At 36.4% G+C, this 18,857-nt stretch overlaps 2 protein-coding genes and 1 pseudogene across 4 annotated transcripts; all 3 read right to left on the bottom strand.

Moving 5' to 3' along the window:
• Positions 1 to 2,167: 2,167 nt before the first annotated feature.
• LOC18016193 lies at positions 2,168 to 3,325 on the bottom strand (annotated as a pseudogene).
• An 827-nt stretch (positions 3,326 to 4,152) lies between these two features.
• Positions 4,153 to 7,133, bottom strand: LOC18016192 (cysteine-rich receptor-like protein kinase 10). Of its 3 annotated transcripts, none has more exons than XM_024155207.1 (7): positions 6,289 to 7,133; positions 5,775 to 5,920; positions 5,555 to 5,673; positions 5,245 to 5,455; positions 4,929 to 5,166; positions 4,692 to 4,842; positions 4,153 to 4,599 (listed from the first exon to the last, which is right to left on the bottom strand). In XM_024155207.1, exons 1-7 carry the CDS (start codon positions 7,119 to 7,121, stop codon positions 4,276 to 4,278), a joined length of 2,022 nt encoding a protein of 673 aa, XP_024010975.1. In that variant the 5' UTR covers positions 7,122 to 7,133; the 3' UTR covers positions 4,153 to 4,275. The 3 variants fall into 3 exon arrangements, with proteins under 3 accessions (XP_024010975.1, XP_006398146.1, XP_024010974.1); XM_006398083.2 differs by having other exon boundaries at positions 5,775 to 5,912; positions 6,329 to 7,121; XM_024155206.1 differs by lacking the exons at positions 4,153 to 4,599; positions 4,692 to 4,842; positions 4,929 to 5,166; positions 5,245 to 5,455 and having other exon boundaries at positions 5,554 to 5,673; positions 5,775 to 5,812; positions 6,329 to 7,133.
• Positions 7,134 to 18,355: 11,222 nt separating this feature from the next.
• LOC112086422 (putative FBD-associated F-box protein At5g44940) lies at positions 18,356 to 18,808 on the bottom strand. The gene is made up of 2 exons (XM_024155336.1): positions 18,599 to 18,808; positions 18,356 to 18,487 (listed from the first exon to the last, which is right to left on the bottom strand). Exons 1-2 carry the CDS (start codon positions 18,806 to 18,808, stop codon positions 18,356 to 18,358), a joined length of 342 nt encoding a protein of 113 aa, XP_024011104.1.
• Between the last annotated feature and the right edge of the window lie 49 nt (positions 18,809 to 18,857).

The raw sequence follows: 18,857 nt of genomic DNA, 5'->3' as shown, positions 1-18,857 counted from the left end.
TGAAAAGATGAGACTTGTGGTACTCTTTTTTTGTGTTTTGTTGATTGTTCTAATCTTAAAATTTGTAATGGTTCATTCGGTGGTATAAATTTTTATTTGTTATAGAGAAGAAAATTAGAAAGAGAGAGAAAGATAGATATTAAGAAAGGAGTGTTGAGTAAATTCTCATTTAAAAACACTGTAGAAAAAGGTGTCAGAAAGTGTCACCTAATTTTGACATTATCCATGGTCATTTAGTGGTAATACTCTTTTTTTAATAGATTTTATAGATATAGAAAAATATTCTCAAAAATGAAAGCCTGAAAGCTGAATGATAAAATAGATTTCAAAACCTAAAAGATAGTATATTATTCATCATAAGTAATTATATAGTAGCTTAAAAATCATAATGTACGGGAAACGAATTTTACCTAAGTGAGTAGAGCCATAGCTTGTCCTAACTCATCAAACATATGTTTGGAGCATTTGAATTTATAATTTTTTTAGAGAACCAATTTTTTCATAAATTTATTGGATTAAATAGTTTTGTAACGTGACAAATGATCAAAATCTCATATTTAATGCACCTAATTTTTTGATTATATGTGTGTTTAATAAGATATTTAAACGTTGGTATAAAAATTTGGGCAAATGCCTTACATTTAAAAAAAAAAAACAACAAAACTCTTAAGATATATTATATTTATATTTAGGGGCTTTTTTTATGGCATACATTTTTTTTTGTTCAAGGGGATGAGGTAGATGAAAACAGATATTGCAGACTATATAATTATAATTAATATATGATGCTACATGGACTCGATTTCAGTCCTTCAATAAATATTTTGGTGATAAAAACTTTGCTAATCCCATGGTGGTATTAAAAATAGAAGTTTGTGAAATGAACTTAAAGCTTTTTCAATTTTCAGCTAGTTGTAGAATGAACTTGTTTATGAAAAAAATATGAGTTTATTAACATGTGTGAAGAACAAAAGTATTTTAACAAATAAAAGTTACTGGTTTACATTTTTTTGGTCAGATAAGTTTGACAATTCAATTTTCATATATATTGGATTTGATAGTTTAGTAAAGTATTACGAATGATAAAAATTTTATGTTCAATATTAGTACACAAAATTTGTTATTTCTCTTTCTTCTATCTTTTTAAATTTCAGGGCTAAAAGATTTGATCTAAAAAAATCAGTGGCTATCGTTGTAATGACCTTTGCTGATTTTTTTAAAAAACAAAATCAAGCATGAAAGTGTGTGGGTAGTTTCTTATGGTGCTATTAATCTTATGTATTTTTATAGCCGATAATGGTTTTTTAATCAAACATATATATGGAGCCACCAATATGTCCAACATGTTTAGTGTTATAATAGATATATACAAACATATCTTTGTTATGATAGCTAAATTTAATATTATCTGTGAAATCAATCACTAATGAGAGCAATTTCCATTCATCTTTACTCCACAATATTTTAAAAGGTGGATCTTTGTTCACTAGCTTGCTTCGGGTTGGAAACTCTTGTTCATGTAGACGCTTGTCTGTGGTTTCATTGCCAAAGCTGATGCTTTCTTTACCATTACGATTTAGATTTAGATGGTAAGCGTCTCGACAGAAACGGAAAATGTTATTTTTTTGCAACATTTTTCTTTCTATTATTGTATAACTTGATTTTGGTAATTAAAAAATAGACCTTCCAAAGTCAGGATAAATACCTTCTTGTTATCGCTAATTATGTCACCAAAGAAAAAACGTAGGTGGTAGAAAAGATTTGTGGTTGTATATATCATAGAAATGCCCAAATAGTAATATATAAGTTGGTTTTTCCAGTTTTAGCTAGTTCCTTTTTCTTTTTGTTTAACCGTTGATGTAATCCATTCCAAATCAATAGTAATCAGTGATTGTGTTAAATAGAAGAATCTTGATTTTGGCAAAACTTATTATCAAGAAAATGAAGCATCATTTTATCCAAAAGAAGAAAATAAAGCACCGATATTTTTGCTTAAAAACGACTATAAAGGTCAAATATGACTTAAACCGCTAACATGACTTAAAACGATTACGTGAATAACTCACATTTTGCTTCACAGTGCCTAACGTAAAACCTCAAACATGACTTAAAACGCGAAAACACACACACACACACAAAAGGCAAATTTCACAATACAATGGAGTCTTCATGCTGTTTCTGTGGAGAATCTGTCTCGGTCATGAGGCAAAGAGTAATCAATGTTTAGTCCAAGAGCTATATAATCCCAAGAGGGTTTATAGAAGGAAAGCCTCCATAGTAGTTCTGCTTTGTATGATCCATCTTCACTGTTCTACTCATGAGTGATCAATCCCACTATTTGGAAGATATCTTTCATGTAATTAAAGAGACTCGTATTATACTCCCTTAGGAGTCTTTTATCGCATTTGAAGATCACCGCGTAAGCCTGCTACACAAGTTTCTAAAATACATATGGTAAACTGAACAAACCGTAGATATAAAACCCAAAACATATAAAAATCAAAGCTAAAAATACCTCGTGAAATCTTATGAGAGTGACAAATAACCCGATATATGGTTCAGTCAAAATGTTTCCACAGAGAAACTGTTGTTTTCCAAGTATTTCTTCACATTTTTCGAATGCATCAAACAATTGCTTCACTCAGAGCCATGCCTGAGCAGCTAATGAAGCATGTGCTTCAGGGCCGGAAGAATTAAATAATTTTTTGGGAACCAATTTTCCAGAATTTGAATTAGTCCAAGTGATTTGTGAATAGGTAAAAGTATATTTGGTTAGAAGTTTGTCTGGGTTCGATTCTTCCCAAGCGCAGACACGGCTCGGCTCTGGCTTCACTGCCTGTAAAGAAATTAAAAAAACTTCTTGGATTAAATTTCTAATTAGTAAACTGATAGTACATTGCAAAGTATCTTTACCTCATCGTATGCTTCTTGATTTGTAGCGAGACCACATTTATAAACACCGTTATTTATCCCATCGTGAATCCATTCGTTAGTCGCATCGAGTATGGATCGGAGATTCGGATGATAAAGGTCAAAGAGTAGGGTTTTCCGCATCACCATTGCACTCGGTGCTGAACATTCTAATTATCTCAGAGCTCTCATTGTTAGCTATAGTCTCAAGCTTCTTATCACGGTTCGCAATAGCTGGTTTAATTTTCAAGCCAGGACGCTTCAGAGCTATTGGAATATGTGCTGACGAAACTTGCTTCACACGCTACTCTAACTTGTTTCTCTTTGTTTTCTTCACCATGTAGGCTCTATCCACAAGGAACGGTTTACAATACCAGAACTTCTGAGTAAATCAATAGACGTCTTACACACACATTATGCGACACAACATCATCGCTGAAACCACAAATATCAAAAGAAAATTCACGACATCATCGGTGGGATCACTCGATTAATCCTCTATTTCCATCAAGATTCACGGCTCAATATCATACACCGAGTAACATTCTCTTAGATGCGGAAATGAACCCGAAAATGGCTGATCATGGAACCCAATTACAGGGCTTAGAGCCGAGACAATATACAAAACAAGTCTTTTGCTTGTTCTGTTGATGATACCAAAATAGCTGATGTTATATCCTCATTGAATATTCATCATTTTTGTTTTGAACAAGGCTTGACACTTGTTTTATGTCAAAATATGAAACCCTTTTGAGGGTCACTTTCAGTATGGAGGAATATTCAGCAAAGAAAACTCACTCTATAATTTTTTTCAGAGGATCTTCAATCATGGTATGGCTAAGCAGAAAATGTGCAGATAAGACATAACTTTAGTATTAGAGAGAAAAAAAATGAAGCAGAAGAGTCCTTTATCATATCCTCCTTACCGTCTCCTTGCTTCTAAGATAGTGATGGCCAAGCCAGCTTTAACAACAACTGTCTTGTTGCTTGAATGGCAAGTAATCGATAATAACAACAACTTTCTCCGTGATTGTGTTATGGTAAGCCGTATACTTTGGTTACTTCTGTAAGTACAGTATTTGGTGTGAAGATTTATAGCAAAACTGCAATATTAAAATCCCATTTACAGGTTTTTTTACTCTCTTCAACATGATTCAAATTTTCTTATTGATGACTGTGTAAAGTTTAATTCGGAGAAACAAGTCACTGTTATGCCTTCAAGAAGAACCGTGTAAATAGTATACATTTCATATATGATTGTGGCTACAATTACAATACAAACAGCTATAACGAAACAAGTTTCCAAATCGTTTTCAACACCTGCTAATTAAGGAATCAAGCATGAAGGTAAAAAGATATTCATCTTTAACGAGCATATACTTCTGTGATCGAGGCATCATCAACAGACCCTACAAGAGACTTGGTCGTTGTAAATTGGTCTGTATCAAGCGGGTCTCTTCTGGATCTACTCTGAAAAGAATAACCTGGTTGTCTAGGCATGGGTAATGTCACAGTATTACTAGTGAGCATCAGAACAATGGTTGACAAGGTCGGACGATCTACAGGATCTTCTTGAACGCACAAAAGACCGACATGGACACATCGAACAACTTCATTCCTTTGGCAATTATGTACAGTAGTTGGATCCACGAGGTCTAGCGGTGTCCCATTACTCCAAAGCCTCCACGCCTAGAATATTAATCAATATAATCAATCAACACTTACAACCATGGTCAGGTAAATATGGAACTTGAATAAACTTGATTGGTTCAAAAACTTACATATGAGACCAAGTCATGTGCACCGTCTGGTTGGTAGAAGCTGCTATTCTTCTTGCCGCTTATAATCTCAAGAACTAACACTCCGAAGCTATAGACATCAGATTTCATTGAGTACCGACCATGCATTGCATACTCGGGAGACATGTAACCACTGAAACTTACGACAAAATTAAACTATGTTGGCAAAAGAAACTTTACCAAACTTCTAACTTACAAGAAGTTAAAAGGAAGACGTACTAGGTACCAACTATTCTGCTTGTGTTCTCCTGGGTTTGGTCCAATCCAAAGATCCTAGCCATTCCAAAATCTGCAATTTTAGGATTCATATCTGCATCCAAGAGAATGTTACTCGCTTTCAGGTCACGATGTATGATTGTGAGTCGTGAATCTTGATGGAGATACAGAATCCCTCTAGCAACTCCTCCAATAATCTTGTATCGTCGAGTCCAGTCCAGCTGAGCTTGCTTTGCAGGGTCTGTGGTATATTACAGTTAGCTTTAACAAGTTACATATCCCCACGTATTAAACAAAGCATTAGATGCATGCAACTCACCAAACAAGAAGTAATCAAGGCTTTTGTTGGGCACATAGACGTAGACGAGTACCCTTTCTTTTCCTTGTAGACAAAATCCGAGAATTCTTACTAGATTTCTATGTAGTAGCTTTGCAACCAGAACAACCTCGTTCTTAAACTCTGCATCACCTTGTCCTGATAATTTTGACAGTCTCTTCACCGCAACTTCAGTCCCATCCAATAATGTACCCTGTTAATTTCATCAGCATCCTCCTTTTATCAAAAAATGTGTTGGCACAAAATTTCAAGAGAAAAACATAGCTCAAGACAGTATAGGAACAATAGTTACCTTGTAAACCTCACCAAATCCACCTTGACCAATCTTATTACTCTCTGCAAAATCATTTGTTGCAGTTTGAATTTTTCTATAATCTAGCTGCAGCGAGTCTGCGGTTGTTATATCATCTCCTGGTGCACAATGATAGTCTTAGAAGCAGGAAAAAGAATTTGAGCACTGATATTAGTCAAAAAATCAAAATTAAGGATTGTTCATCACTTGAAATCTATACCATCGAATGCAGATGATGTCCCGTAAATCTTCTTTGCCCTATTTGCAAGGAAACGATAAGCAGCTATGACAAGCAAAACAGCCACTATAACAGGCACAACAATGGCTACCACTAACACAGTTGAATTCCCACGTTTTCCTGTTTTTTCAAAAATTAACCAATGGCAGACGAATAACAAATCAAAATTCTGTCGAGAGAACATAACTTTTCTATCTTAGAAATGCTAAGTTCGAGAGATAGGGGAAAAAAACAGAGGAAGAACACATATCAGATAAAGGTAGAAAGATAACAAATCAAAATCTGTCGAAAGGACAAAACTTTCTATATTGGTATTGTTAATTTGGTAAAATTAATGCTAATTTCGAGAGATAGGAGCAAAAAAGAGAGGAAGAACACAGATCAGATAAAGGTAGAAAGATAACAAATCAAAATCTGTCGAAAAGAAGAAACTTTCTATATTGGTATTGTTAATTTGGAAAAATTAATGCTATGTTCTGAAAAATGAGAAACAGAGGAAGAAGACGAGAAACAGAGGAAGAAGACAGAGCTCTGACCAGATGGCGGAGGAGCTGACACCGGAGGAGTGTTAACCGCCGGTGGTGGTGTTCCAACGGCGGATTCGTTGTAGAACGCGTAAAGCTCGAATCTTGAGTTACAGCTCGGCACTATAAGTCTTCCCCCAATTTTGTGAGTGGGCAAATGATTGATGATTTGTTGCAGACAGGTCCAGCAGTCTTGTCTCGTCAGATCAGGAGTGCACTGAACCATTCCGTACACACTCTGGAACGCAGTCCAATTGGACTTTACCGTAGAGAACTTTTTAGAACTGCTCGCGGCTTCAGCGGAAGCTCGGTTCATCGTGGACAAGACCAAATCTCTGAACCCTGTTTGGTTTGATGTAACATTCTGGTTGTTTATCCAGATAAATTCTCTATTAGCACTCAGGGTCGAGAGAATATTCCGGTTAGAGTATCGGAGCATACACTCATCGTAATACAGTGTGACTTCTCTCTGATTCGGACACCAATTTAAGGTGTCGTTAACGGCAAAGTCGACGCAGGTGCGGCAAACTTCCAGCGACAAGTCACCACGGCAAAGGAAAAGTCCGGTGACTCTGTCCGGGGCTTGTCCGGCGGTGGCGTTCTGAAATCCGGTGGAGTAGGATGCGTTGCGGGAAGAGAGACAGGACAAAAGGGTTCTGAGATTGGTGAAGTAAGTACTGTTTCTGGAGAAAGTTGTGGTATTCGGACATATGTGGTGTCTGTAATAGGGATCTTGAGCAGAAACTCTGAAGCTAGTGAGAAAGGAGAAAAAGAAGAGGAAGATGAAAACGGCGCATGAAGACATACTGTAATTGGGTTTTCCTTGATTTTTGTTTCTCGTTAAGCTTTGGGAAACTTTGATATATGATATAATATATTGATGTCTTGTTCTCTCTGTGACTATAGATTATTAGCGTGAAACAGAGGATGGTTTTGTGACCAATAGTATTAACGACAAGTCAAGGTCAAAGTAAATGTGTCTTGTATTGCTAGGCTTGGGCACGGAAGAGATATATTGAAAAAAATTAAGTATTCATGATTATGTACTTATATTATGTACTTTGTGGGGATAGAGAGCAAACATGAGTTATACTACTGCCTCTATTTCTATCATTACTCTAGAATTCCGTGTTTCAGGATCGAATACTGAGATCACCGTTACACACTCACTGCAATTCTTTGATAGATCAAATCAGTTGACGAAATTTCCATTATGTTACCATGTTTCTCTAGCTTTCTTTATTCTTGTGAGTGTTTTTAGATATCAATGGTGAACCCCTTCTTTTTCCTTGGTCCAGCCTTTTTCCTACGCTTGACTCAACAGAAAATTACACACTAGAGAAAACTGATTTACGTTAGATTTTGACTTTTGACTTCCGTTTTACTTCCGTATATACAGGTTTAAGTACCATTCTTCGACGATTTTCTTTCTAATAGGTCAGTCAAAGTTCAGGGCTTTTCATATTCTCCTTTTTCTCTAGGTTTTAGAATTTTTCCTCCAATATTTTTATTTTGTGCTTAGTGTTATAACTTTTTTGTATTTGAATTGATTTTTCAATAAAATGTCTTATTTGATATTTTGGATATCATATTGTAAATATTGTAATTTGATAATCGTTTTATAGTTTTCATAATATTCATATTTTAGGACTATAAAGAATTATCAATGTTTTCTTTTTTCTATCCATCCTTCAAATGTGTTTTAAATCTTTTTGAGCGTTATAACATGAATCCCATATGTTTTACGCTAAGTCTAGTGGACACGGAGCACCAGATATGTATTCGGAAAGTTTCTTCAAAACTCTTAGATGATCTATAGATATCGAGAGCAAACAACATAACCAAATTAAGTGGTCTCAACAATAACCAGCAAGTATATTGAATTAGAGTAAAAACATCGACTAAAAATGTGTATTAAGAATGATAATTCACATTTTGTGCTACTTTTCAATATTTTCCAATCCCCAATTAACCTTCTTCCAGTTAAGTACGTATCTGCTTTCTTTATGGCGTACAACCATGTAAATACATCATCAAGCATGAAAGGCTAACAGGATTCTAAAACTTCTAGAAACTTTTCGTCGGATGAGGTCTTCCTTAAACTAATTCATTCTCATGAGGAAAGAGCATGTCGCTTACGTAGCCGCCAAGCCATGGATCCATGGTCTCTGACCTAATCTCCCAATTCGGATCAAACGCTTCCCATGGCAGACTCTTGAGATCTTCCACCGAAACACCTAAATCCTCAAGTGTCACGTGTCCATTGCCCTTATTACTGTTACTAGTATTCTCACCGACAGTCTCGTCCTCCTGGCTTAAATCAATGAAATTATCATGATGATGAATTGATGATAGTAATCTCTCATCATCCTCCTCCTTCTTCGTCGTCTCTGTCTCGTGAAGATTAGTAGTAGAATAAGAAAAACAAGAGTCCAGAGGAGACATGATGTCTCTGACGTAGCCTCCAAGCCATGGATCCATGGTCTCTGACCTAATCTCCCGTGTCGGATCACACGCTTCCCATGGCAGACTCTTGAGATCTTGAACCCTAACATCCAACTCCCCAAGCGCCACGTGTCCATATCCCATACGATTAATGAAATTATCATGTTGACTTAATAATGATGAGATTATCTCATCGTCCTTCTTCTTCGTCTCGTAAAGATCAGTAGAAGAAGAGAAGCAAGAATCCACTCTTGAATCAGCGTCATTGTCCTCCTTCGCCTTCTGTAACCCCTTGACCACGCAACTTAGTTTGTCGAAAGCGTTAACGTCGTCCCACCAAGACCCTAATCTTTGCTTCTTCTTCTTCGGCTCTAGGGTTTCCTCCTCCTCTAGTGTGACCAAAGAGTTAAATGTCGGAGAATCTAGGTTAGTCTTCGGCTCTAGGGTTTCGTCCTCGTCGTCGTCGATGATGATGATTGCATCAGTAGACGACGGTGTTGATCCCAAGGAGTTGAATGTCTGAGGAACGAGGTAGCAATTGGTGAGATCCATCTGCGAGTCCATGTTTCGTTTCGTGCAAAACACTGAACCAAAGATGAATTTAAGAAAAGAATCGTAGAGAAATATAATCGAATTGAGAGAGACTATGAAAAAGCTAAGTTCTCAATCTGGCTTTTGGTGGTTTAATCAAAGCGTATGTGCTCTTTAGTTTATATAAACAGGAAGTGTGGTGGAAAAAAGGAAAACGAAACTTAAACAAAAAGGAAATTGTTTTCTCAGATAAGGAAATTAAAGGAAATTTCTTATTCTGTATTGTGTTTCTGATCAGATAAATAAAAAGGGAAATTGTTAATTTTCTCAGAGTAAAAAGGAGAAAAAGTTTCAGGGAGGTTTGTTTCGGTCCAAAAAGCCACAAAATCTACAAGGCCTAAAAATAAATAAGTTAGTGGAGTTTTACGGTATATCTTAGTACAACAATGTTGGCTATAATTAAATAATCCCACATCGGAAAAACTTTAAGATTTAATCATGTATATAAATTGAACGAGTTATTGTATTACACACCCACTGGCTTTGGCGAGTTAGCTAGCTTCTTGTGATTCTCATGTACCCTTTGAACCCAATAGGGTACGTTCAAACTTCAACCAGGGAATATATGATGATTCTTCAACGGGAAGAGAACTAAAGCCAGTTGGTTTTTGCCCTTTTGAAGTTCCAATTGAGAAACTCAATCAAAACGAAATCCAAATCCAAATGTTTAAAGAATCCAAACAGGAGTAAGATGGTCAAATGCAAAATTCATAAACATAATGCTTAGGTGCATGTCAATAGAGTAGAACCTGCTTCTGGGAGAAAGCTTTGTGGATGTAAGTAGCTTCTTGTAGCTCTCTTGCTTTGTTATAGAAGGATTACTGAAAATAATTCACTAGTTTACCCGGTTTCCTCCCTCATTATCAGTTTTTTTTTTATTAATTTTAACATACTTAAGAGTCGATGATTAACACAGAGATGCTTTTTTAAAGATGATTTTTTTTTTTGCTTCTTTGAAACCTGGAATGTCCCGAAAACACACAAAAAAAAATATAATCTGAGCTTAATTAAAACAGCATCAAATCAAAATTTAATAAATCTGATAAGTGGAGATTTTGACTCTAACCCGTTTTACTAATCATTTTAGGACTCTTTAAAGTCTTTTTCAGGTGATTTCAGGTGATTAGAAGACTTTAGCAGATGATTGGAGTGTCTGGAAGGCATTGGAGCAAAAAAGGAGCTGAAGCTGAGCAGAAGGGGCCAAAATCATATGCAGTTGGAAAAATATTATGCGGAGTACCTGCTCCCGATTTCGTCATTCCGTGGAGCACCTGCTCCAATCTTTGAAGAAAAATAAGGAAACAAATTTACCTAGCTCCAAGTCGCGTGAAAGAGAATAAAAGACCAGAGCCGCCTACTTATGATACAAACGCTTTCTTTTACATTTTTCTAGATTCGAGAGAGTTTTGCTTGTAAGCTTTTGGGAGAAGAATTCCTGCTACGTTTGAGAAGAATTCTGAACCCACTCGTTATCTCAGAGTTTATTTCATGAATTCCTTTTCATTCTGTGCTTTTGTTCTTTTTGCCATGTCTGAGTAGATCTCTTAGCTAGATTAAGGTTTTCATAGAGTTTCCTAAGTTAAGAGAATTGGATGCAAAAAGGGCTATCACTGATTTTCTTCACCATTGTTGAACTTAACAATTAGGTTGAATTGATCACTCAATCTACGATTTTAGGTTAATCTATTCATCAAAAGTGTAATAGGTTGCTAGAAAGAACTTTGGTGAGTGGTTTGTCTTTAGCCAACGACAGTTCATGCTAAGGCAATTCATGAACAATCAAACCTGCTTGTTAATGCTTGTCTGCGATATCTAGGTTCAAACGACAATTTAAAATTTCGGTTGTTAGACAAAGTTATCGATATCACGAGAGTGGGTCGATATGCATTCATGTTTGAGCTCGAGACTTGTGTTTAAATCATGTCATGAATAGTCATTCGATTTCTATCTCTGAAATTCCTGCGATTCACCTTAGTTTAGTGTTTGTTTTAATCGAATTTAAATCGTTGTTTGCTTTCTTTGCATGTTTCTTTATTTCCAAACAAATCATTTCTGTCTTAGCTTTATTCAGTCCTCACAAAATCATAGTGTAACACTGGTCTTCTGAAATTCAAATCTTTTATATTACAATTACAAGCTGTTCTATTGCAGTAGAAACTAGGAGATACTTCCAGTGAATCAAGATCTTATAAGATACCATAGTAAGGTCTTCAAGAACAGTAGAGGATGAAAGGGGTCTTTGCATAATAAAAATACCATCACCATCGTAATACATGTGTTTCTAGATGCATGTTTTTGAGACAAGGTAGAGAAACAACAAACTTGGGATCCTCAAGACCTACATTTAAAAGCTTTAAAGACATGTTTTCTAAATGCATGTTTTTGAGACAAGGGAGAGAAACAACAAACTAGGGATCCTGAAGACCTACGTTTAAAAGCTTTAAAGACATGTTTTCTAGATGCATATTTTTGAGACAAGGGAGAGAAACAACAAACTTAGGATCCTCAAGACCTACAGTTAATAGCTTTAAAGACACTAATATGTCGCTCACATACATATACTTAGCTAGGCATGTAATCTACATCACGATTCATTTCGTTTTCAACATCACGAACTCCGCGACAAATCACTTCGGCTATCCACTCCATGACTCTCTTGCTACACTCGATCGGAGGAAAATGCACCTCTCCTTTTTTGATACTTTATCCTGGACTTTTGCATGCATGATCCACGATTAATGTTTCCAAAATCAATAACATCAATAGTCTTGATTGAATCATACGTGAAAACTGGAAAAGTTTCAGAACTGATCCCATAAACTTGGCAACAAGTCGACTAAAAGCAAAAATACATACAGATAAAACCAATTTCATAGTCTCTCTCTCTTTCATTTTCAGACACACGCTCTCAGTCTTCTTCATTACCTGATTTGCTCCGATCATCCAGGTTTGCGAATCATCTCCCTTCGACTAGATGGAACAAACTATGATGACTGGAACGCTGCGCTGTGTATTGCACTTGATGCTAAGAATAAGATCGGTTTCGTGGATGGATCGTTACCTCGTCCAGCTGAATCTGATCTTAATTTTAGGCTTTGGTCTCGTTGCAATAGTATGGTGAAATCCTGGTTATTGAACTCTGTCTCGCCTCTGATTTATCGTAGTATTCTTCGGATGAGTGATGCTACCGATATTTGGCTAGATTTGCATAGTAGGTTTCATATGACCAATTTACCTAGGACTTTTAATCTCACTCAGGAGATACAGGACCTTCGTCAGGGAACAATGTCTCTATCGGATTACTACACAACCTTACAAACTCTGTGGAGTAATTTGGAGAGTACCGAAGCACCTGATGAATCCTGCACCTGTGGTAAAGCGGCTCGTCTGCAATTGAAGGCAGAGAGAGCTAAGATTGTAAAGTTCCTAGCTAGTCTAAATGAGTCCTATGCAATATTTCGAAGACAGATCATTATGAAAAAAGTTCTTCCAAGTTTGGCTGAAGTCTATAATATTCTGCACCAAGATGATAGTCAGAAGAGTTTCTCTGCAGTTGTGCCTCCTGCTGCTTTTCAGGTCTCCGAGAATAATCCTTTCAATGAGCAATCACAAACTATATGTTATGTTCAGTCTGGGCCAAACAAAGGAAGACCGATATGTTCCTTCTGCAACAAAGTTGGACATATTGCTGAAAGATGTTACAAGAAGCATTGTTTTCCACCAAATTATGCTCCTAAAGGCAAGGTTCTTGACAAGACTTTGAAATCTCAACCTGTAGCAGCTCTAGTATCAGTATCATCTACCTCAGAAGTTAAGAATAAAAATCTTGACAATCTGGTTGGTAATCTGACTAAAGATGAGATCCAAAGCTTCATTGCTCTATTCAGTTCTCAGCTTCAACCACAATCCCTCAAAAACTCTGGTGAAGCAACTACTTATAAATCTGCCATTGACGCTTCTGGTATATCATTTTCACCTTCTACGTTAAATTTTGTTGGTATTCTCACCGTTTCAAATCACTCTCTATGTAATGATACATGGGTGATTGATTCTGGTGCCACAAATCACGTTTGTCATGACAGCACACTGTTCGTTTCAATAGACACTTCTATTGTAAACGCAGTGAACCTGCCAACATGATCTACAGTTCGTATCAGTGGAGTTGGTTCAGTACAAGTTAACAAAGAGATTACTCTTCAGAACGTCTTGTTTATCCCAGAATTCAGACTGAATCTGCTGAGTATTAGTTGCTTAACTACTGATCTTAACTCCAAAGTAATATTTGATCCATCTTCATGTGAAATCCAGGATCGTATCAGGGCATTGAATATTGGTCAGGATAGGAGAATTGGTAACCTTTATGTGCTTAACACTCAGTCTCCAAAAGTTTCAGTGAATGCGATGGTGGATATTGGTGTATGGCACAAGAGGCTTGGACATCCCTCTTTTACAAGACTGGATGTTATATCTGAAGCCTTAGGAACTACACGACATAAGAATAAAGGAACAGCTTATTGCCATGTCTGTCATATGGCAAAACAGAAGAAGCTCTCGTTTCCTTCCCCTAATAATCTTTGTAATTCAACATTTGAGTTATTACATATTGACATTTGAGGACCTTTCTCCTTGGATATAGTGGATGGATTCAGATATTTTTTAACAATAGTTGATGACCATTCAAGAGAAACTTGGATTTATCTACTGCGAATAAAATCTGATGTTCTATCTGTCTTTCCAGACTTCATCACCAAAGTTGAGAATCAGTATGATAAACGGGTAAAATCAGTAAGGTCAGATAATGCACCAGAATTAAAATTTGAAGCCTTATTTCAACAAAAGGGTATTGTTTCCTATCACTCATGTCCAGAGACACCTGAACAAAACTCAGTGGTGGAAAGGAAACACCAACACATACTCAATGTTGCAAGGGCTTTTATGTTCCAATCTGGTGTTCCTCTTTCACTATGGGGAGATTGCATCCTAACTGCAGTATTTTTGATCAACCGGACTCCATCTCAACTTCTCTCAAACAAGACTCCTATTGAGATTTTGACTGGTAAAGCTCCTATATATGATCAGATTACAGCTCCACTTCACCCAAGCAACGGCACAAATTTCAGTCCAGAGCTCGTGCCTGTTTGTTTTTGGGATACCCGGCTGGATACAAAGGCTACAAACTCATGGATTTGGAGAGTAACAAGGTTTTCATTTCTAGAAATGTGGTCTTTCATGAAGACATATTTCCCTTGAACAAAGATCCAGACTCACATCATTCTCTGGAATCATTACTAAAATCAAGTGATTCTTTGTCCTCAAGTAATACTAATTTTTTATCATCTTCACCTACTAAAATTTCTACTCCTTCCCCTGAACACAAACTTGATCCAGAAAACTCCCAGCTCACCTACAAGATTACCATTGTTATTCAACACAATCGAATCTTGGTTATCCCATTTCATCTTTTCTTTCTTATTCTAAGATTTTTCAAAATCATCTCTCCTATATCAACGCTATCACCAAAATTCCAATCCCTCATAACTATTCTGAGGCAAAGAATTCAAAAGAATGGTGTGCTGTGGTTAACAAAGAGTTTGGTGCTATGGAATCAACTCAAACCTGGGAAGTTACAACTTTACCGCCTGATAAGAAAGCTGTTGAATGTAAGTGGGTATGCACGGTGAAGTTTCACGCAGATGGTAGTCTGGAGCGATATAAAGCACGGTTGGTGGCCAAAGGGTTCACTCAAAGAGAGGGCTTGGATTATAAGGATACGTTTTCTTCAGTTGCAAAACTAAGTAGAGTCAAGCTTTTGTTGAAGGTATCCGTATCTAAGAACTGGTCACTTACACAATTGGATGTTTCAAATGCATTCATCAATGGTGATTTGGAGGAGGAAGTGTTTATGAAACTTCCAGATGGATATGCTGAGAGACAGGGGGACTCTTTACCTAAGAATGCAGCTCTACGGTTAAAGAAGTCGATATATGGTCTCAAACAAGCCTCGCGTCAGTGGTATAAGAAATTTTCTGCAGCTCTGCTTGATCTGGGATTTGCTAAGGGTGATGGTGATCATACCTTATTTGTTAAAGACTGAAATAATGGTAACTTTCTGGCTGTACTTGTATACGTAGATGACATTGTCATTGCCGGCACAAGTGATGACAATGCAGCTCAGCTAACATCAGCCTTACAGAAATGTTTCAAGCTACGAAATCTTGGAGCTCTGAAATATTTTTTAGGCCTGGAGGTTGCTCGCAATTCCAATGGTTTATCTTTATGCCAGAGGAAATATGCTTTGGAAATACTTACATCAGCTGGTATGCTTGGATGTAAGCCTGTTTCTAGTCCGATGATCCCTAATCTGAAATTGTCTAAGAGTGATGGAGATCTCCTTTCTAATCGAGAAATGTATAGAAGTTTGGTGGGAAGATTGATGTATTTGACAATAACAAGACCGGATATAACATTTGCAGTTAACAAGCTGTGTCAATACTCTTCCGCTCCTCGAACTTCACATCTAAAGGCTGTATACAGAGTTCTCCAATACATCAAAGGGACTATCGGTCAAGGTCTGTTCTACTCTGCAGATCCTGATCTCACTTTGAAGGGTTTTGCAGATTCTGACTGGGCTGTTTGCCCTGATAGTCGACGTTCAACCACCGGACTTTTTCATTTTTGGGTTCTTCCTTGATTTCATGGAAATCCAAGAAACAGGACATTGTTTCTTGCTCGACAGCTAAGGCAGAATATGTGCCCTGTCTTTGGCTTCTCGAGAACTCGTTTGGTTGAAGAAGTTACTTAATGATCTCAGAGTACTTCCGGTTCAAACTCCTATACTATTTTCAGATAGTACTGCTGCGATCAGTATAGCGACCAACCTATGTTTCATGAACGTACAAAACACATAGAGTCGGATTGTCACTCGGTCAGAGAACGATTGGATAGAGGTGAGCTCAAGACATTACATGTTAGGACCGAGGACCAGGTTGCAGATATTTTTACTAAGCCTTTGTTCCCACATCAATTTCAACACCTTAAATCCAAGATGAGTCTTCTCAGTATATTTGAAAGCTCATCTTGAGGGGGACTATTGGATAGTATAGATTATGGTTTATGATGGTTTAATGTCTGGTTATGTTAAACCAATGTATATCGTAGATCAGATGTATATAATACGATGTACAGATACAATTTTGAATCAAAATAAGAAAATATATTTTCTACCAAACTTCTTCTTCTTCGTTTAGCTCTTATTCTCTAAACGCTAATAGAGGTAATTTTATATTTGTTCAAACTTGCTGCTTTCTGACCCTAGAGTAGTGATTATGTCTTTCGACTTGGTTAAATGCATATCGGTTACCTAGGGCATTGAGTTTTTCAATCTAGGGTTTAATTAAGTCAAATAAAACATAAAGGTAGGAGAAAAGATTTCAAGTGGGTTTGTTTTAGGGCTGGAACGGAGCCGGATATCCGGACTTTTCAAAGTATCCGGATTCGGCTCCGGATTTGACGGATAATCAATTTTATTATTCGGATCCGGATCCGAAAACTCCGGATATCCGGAGACCGAATATCCGGTTTGAACCGAAGATTTACGGATATCCGACCGGATATTCGGTTTCGTTGATTTAAAAAAAAACTTCAATTTTTAAAATTATAATGAGATAACATATATAATTAAAATATATCATTATAGCAAAAATTACAAATACCAAAAATTTAAAAGCATTCAAGTAGCATTCAAATAACACAAAGTTTAAAAGTTTACATAGCAAAAAAGAAAATAGTAATAGAGAAGTTAATTTATCTTCATATCCTTGTGTTATCTATTTTCATGGTCTTCTCTCACAATCTGAAATAGAAAATTATCATACAATATAAATTTCAATCATATGTAAAAGAGTTAAACCAAAAATAATTTTCAAACATAATTAAAACAAAAAATTAAATGCATATCAAAAGATTTCAAAATTTTCAAAATCTTAATAAACGGATAACGGATAACGGATATCCGATTTTAAAATTTTCTATTATCCGGATCCGTATCCGAAATAACCGAATACTTAATTTCACTATCCGGATCCGGATCCAAACTATACGAATATCCGGTTTTTACGGATCGGATAGGACCGGATACCGGATTGGATAGCGGATACCGGATAATAATTCCAGCCCTAGTTTGTTTCGGCCCAAAAAGCCACATAAAATCTACAAGGACAAAAGATAAATACAGTTGGTTCCTTGAGCTTTACGGTATATCTTAGTACAACAATGTCGGCTAAAATTATTATGTAATCCCACATCGAAAACTTTTTAAGATTTAATCATGTATATAAAGAGAACGAGTTATTATATTAATTACCAACTGGCTTTGGCGAGTTAGATAGCTTCTTGTGGAATCATGTACCCTTTGAACCCCAATAGGGTACGTACAATCTACAAATGGGGAATATATGATTCTTGAACGAGAAGAGAAGCTAGTTCGTTTTTGCCCTTTTGAAGTTTGAATTGTTTAACGAAACCATAATGTTTCCAAAATCAGTAATATCAATAGTCTTGATTGAATCATAGGGGAAAAGTTTCAGAATTGATCCCATAAACTAGGGAACAAGTCGACTAACAAAAAACATACGTACAATGGATAGAGGAACCTGAGTCCAAAGATCTTGCTTTAGGAGAAATAAACTGCAATCAAACTTTAGGAAGAAAAAATTGTTACATCATGAAATAAATGGAATTTTATCCAAATGGTTAAAGATTCCAAACAAGAGTAAGATGATCAAACATAATAAACCATGTCTATAAAACGCTACTTATATCTGCAAATTTCATGAGAATAAAGACCCACGCTACTGCTCAATAAAAAAATGGTCATAAGTAGCTGCATGTTAATAGATGAGAACCTAACATCTGGGAGAAAGCTATACGGATGTAAGTAGTTTTTGTTTCGGTGTAGAAGGATTCGTCAAACTTAGAGTCAGTTTCTTCAGGACTGCTGAATTCTCAAGAAAAGTAATTCTTGAGGACCATCTTCATAATCTGTTTGTTAATCTTAAGATACATTAGAGTCGATGATAAACACCAAGGCTCTTTTCTAAAGAGAGTTTTCTTTGGCTTCTTTGTAACAGGAACGTCCTGCACACACACACACACACAATTTGAGTTCTTGACTACATCATCAAATCAAATTTTAATAGATCTTTGAAAGATTTTCTAGATTATTATTCATGTTAATTAGTGACTTACCATGGTAAGATCTTCAAGAATAGTAGAGGCTGTGAGGAGCCTCTGCATAGTCAAATGACCATCACTTTCGTAATAGATATTTCCTAGATGCATGTTCTTGAGGCAAGGTAGACAAAAAACAAACTTGGGATCCTCAAGACCTACGTTTAATTTGTCGTTCACATACATATACTTAGGCATGAAATCTACATCACGCTTTATCTCGGACATTTCGTTCATGAAAACTTGAGCTCCGCGATGAATAACTTAGGCTATCTAC

The sequence above is a fragment of the Eutrema salsugineum genome, unplaced genomic scaffold (genome assembly GCF_000478725.1).
Source record: "Eutrema salsugineum unplaced genomic scaffold, Eutsalg1_0 scaffold_20, whole genome shotgun sequence".
Lineage (NCBI taxonomy): Eukaryota > Viridiplantae > Streptophyta > Magnoliopsida > Brassicales > Brassicaceae > Eutrema > Eutrema salsugineum.
Note: the sequence above shows the minus strand (reverse complement) of the source record. Positions and strands in the feature narration are given on the sequence as shown.

Bases quoted from the DNA above. Each gene is read 5' to 3' on its own strand.
- LOC18016192 (XM_024155207.1), bottom strand. From the start codon at position 7,121: ATGTCTTCATGCGCCGTTTTCATCTTCCTCTTCTTTTTCTCCTTTCTC. The intron at 5,674-5,774 runs GTATAGATTTCA...ATTGTGCACCAG, and splicing joins GACATCATCTGCATTCGATG to GAGATGATATAACAACCGCA. The intron at 4,843-4,928 runs GTACGTCTTCCT...CGTAAGTTTCAG, and splicing joins AGCAGAATAGTTGGTACCTA to TGGTTACATGTCTCCCGAGT.
- LOC112086422 (XM_024155336.1), bottom strand. From the start codon at position 18,808: ATGTCCGAGATAAAGCGTGATGTAGATTTCATGCCTAAGTATATGTAT. The intron at 18,488-18,598 runs GTAAGTCACTAA...GTGTGTGTGCAG, and splicing joins TTCTTGAAGATCTTACCATG to GACGTTCCTGTTACAAAGAA.